This window comes from Acanthamoeba castellanii (assembly GCF_000313135.1).
Source record: "Acanthamoeba castellanii str. Neff unplaced genomic scaffold scf7180000084776, whole genome shotgun sequence".
Taxonomy (NCBI): domain Eukaryota; phylum Discosea; order Longamoebia; family Acanthamoebidae; genus Acanthamoeba; species Acanthamoeba castellanii.
This window is the reverse complement of record NW_004457586.1, coordinates 448115-448774: the sequence shown is the minus strand read 5'-3', so window position 1 is coordinate 448774 and position 660 is coordinate 448115. Positions and strand designations below refer to the sequence as shown.

Below are 660 nucleotides of genomic sequence, written 5' to 3'. Positions count from 1 at the left end.
CCGGCTCCAGTCGACGCGCTATCGGACAACTGCTCGCGGTGGCTGTTGCGGAGGCGCTGGAAGCCGGTGAAGAAGGAGACCATCCACACAAAGTTGATCTCGTCGTAGCTCTGCAGCCGCTCGACCCTGGCCTCGATGTCCTCGCCCACGGCCTCCAGCAACTCTATTGTTGCAGACAAGAGGTCAGGAGAATGCCCTTCGGGGCACATCATCCCAGCAAAGTGAAGGAGTCGACGACGTGACGTACTGTTGTAGCAGCCCTTGTCCAGGAAATCGCCCACGAAGGTTTTCAACGCCATGAGCCCCTCTGCGCATGCGCCGGAGAGGCGTGTCGTCAGCTCGGTGGGGCAACAGGGCTAGGGCTAGGGCGAATATCCTAGACGTGTAGAGGATATGTACCGAGGGAGGAGTGGCGGGTGGCGGTCTTCTTGATCTTCTTGAGCTGGATGCCGTGAGAGCGGGCGATGCCCCGCTTCTTCTTCTCGATGATGCGACCAAGAACAGAGTTGGTGACCTCGTGAACCGACTTGTTGAGCACGCGCTGTCTGCCATCCTGCCAGAACATAAAATCAGCTGTGCCGTCGATGGCGCGCAATGAAGGTGCGGGTGCTGAACAACAAAGCGCCGATCCCCTTACCTTGGTGATGCGGCAGTACGTCC

General features: G+C 59.1%; 1 protein-coding gene across 1 annotated transcript in view; it reads right to left on the bottom strand.

The window, feature by feature from the left end:
- Window positions 1-660, bottom strand: part of ACA1_279800 (Peroxin 11c (Pex11c), putative) — a gene marked incomplete at both ends in the record, with an annotated part of 6712 nt that overhangs the window by 5015 nt on the left and 1037 nt on the right. Inside the window, 3 exons of the mRNA XM_004344681.1 lie at window positions 28-163; window positions 248-307; window positions 400-573. Of these exons, the coding sequence (XP_004344731.1) occupies window positions 28-163; window positions 248-307; window positions 400-573 (370 nt within the window). The remainder of the gene's footprint in view (window positions 1-27; window positions 164-247; window positions 308-399; window positions 574-660) is intronic.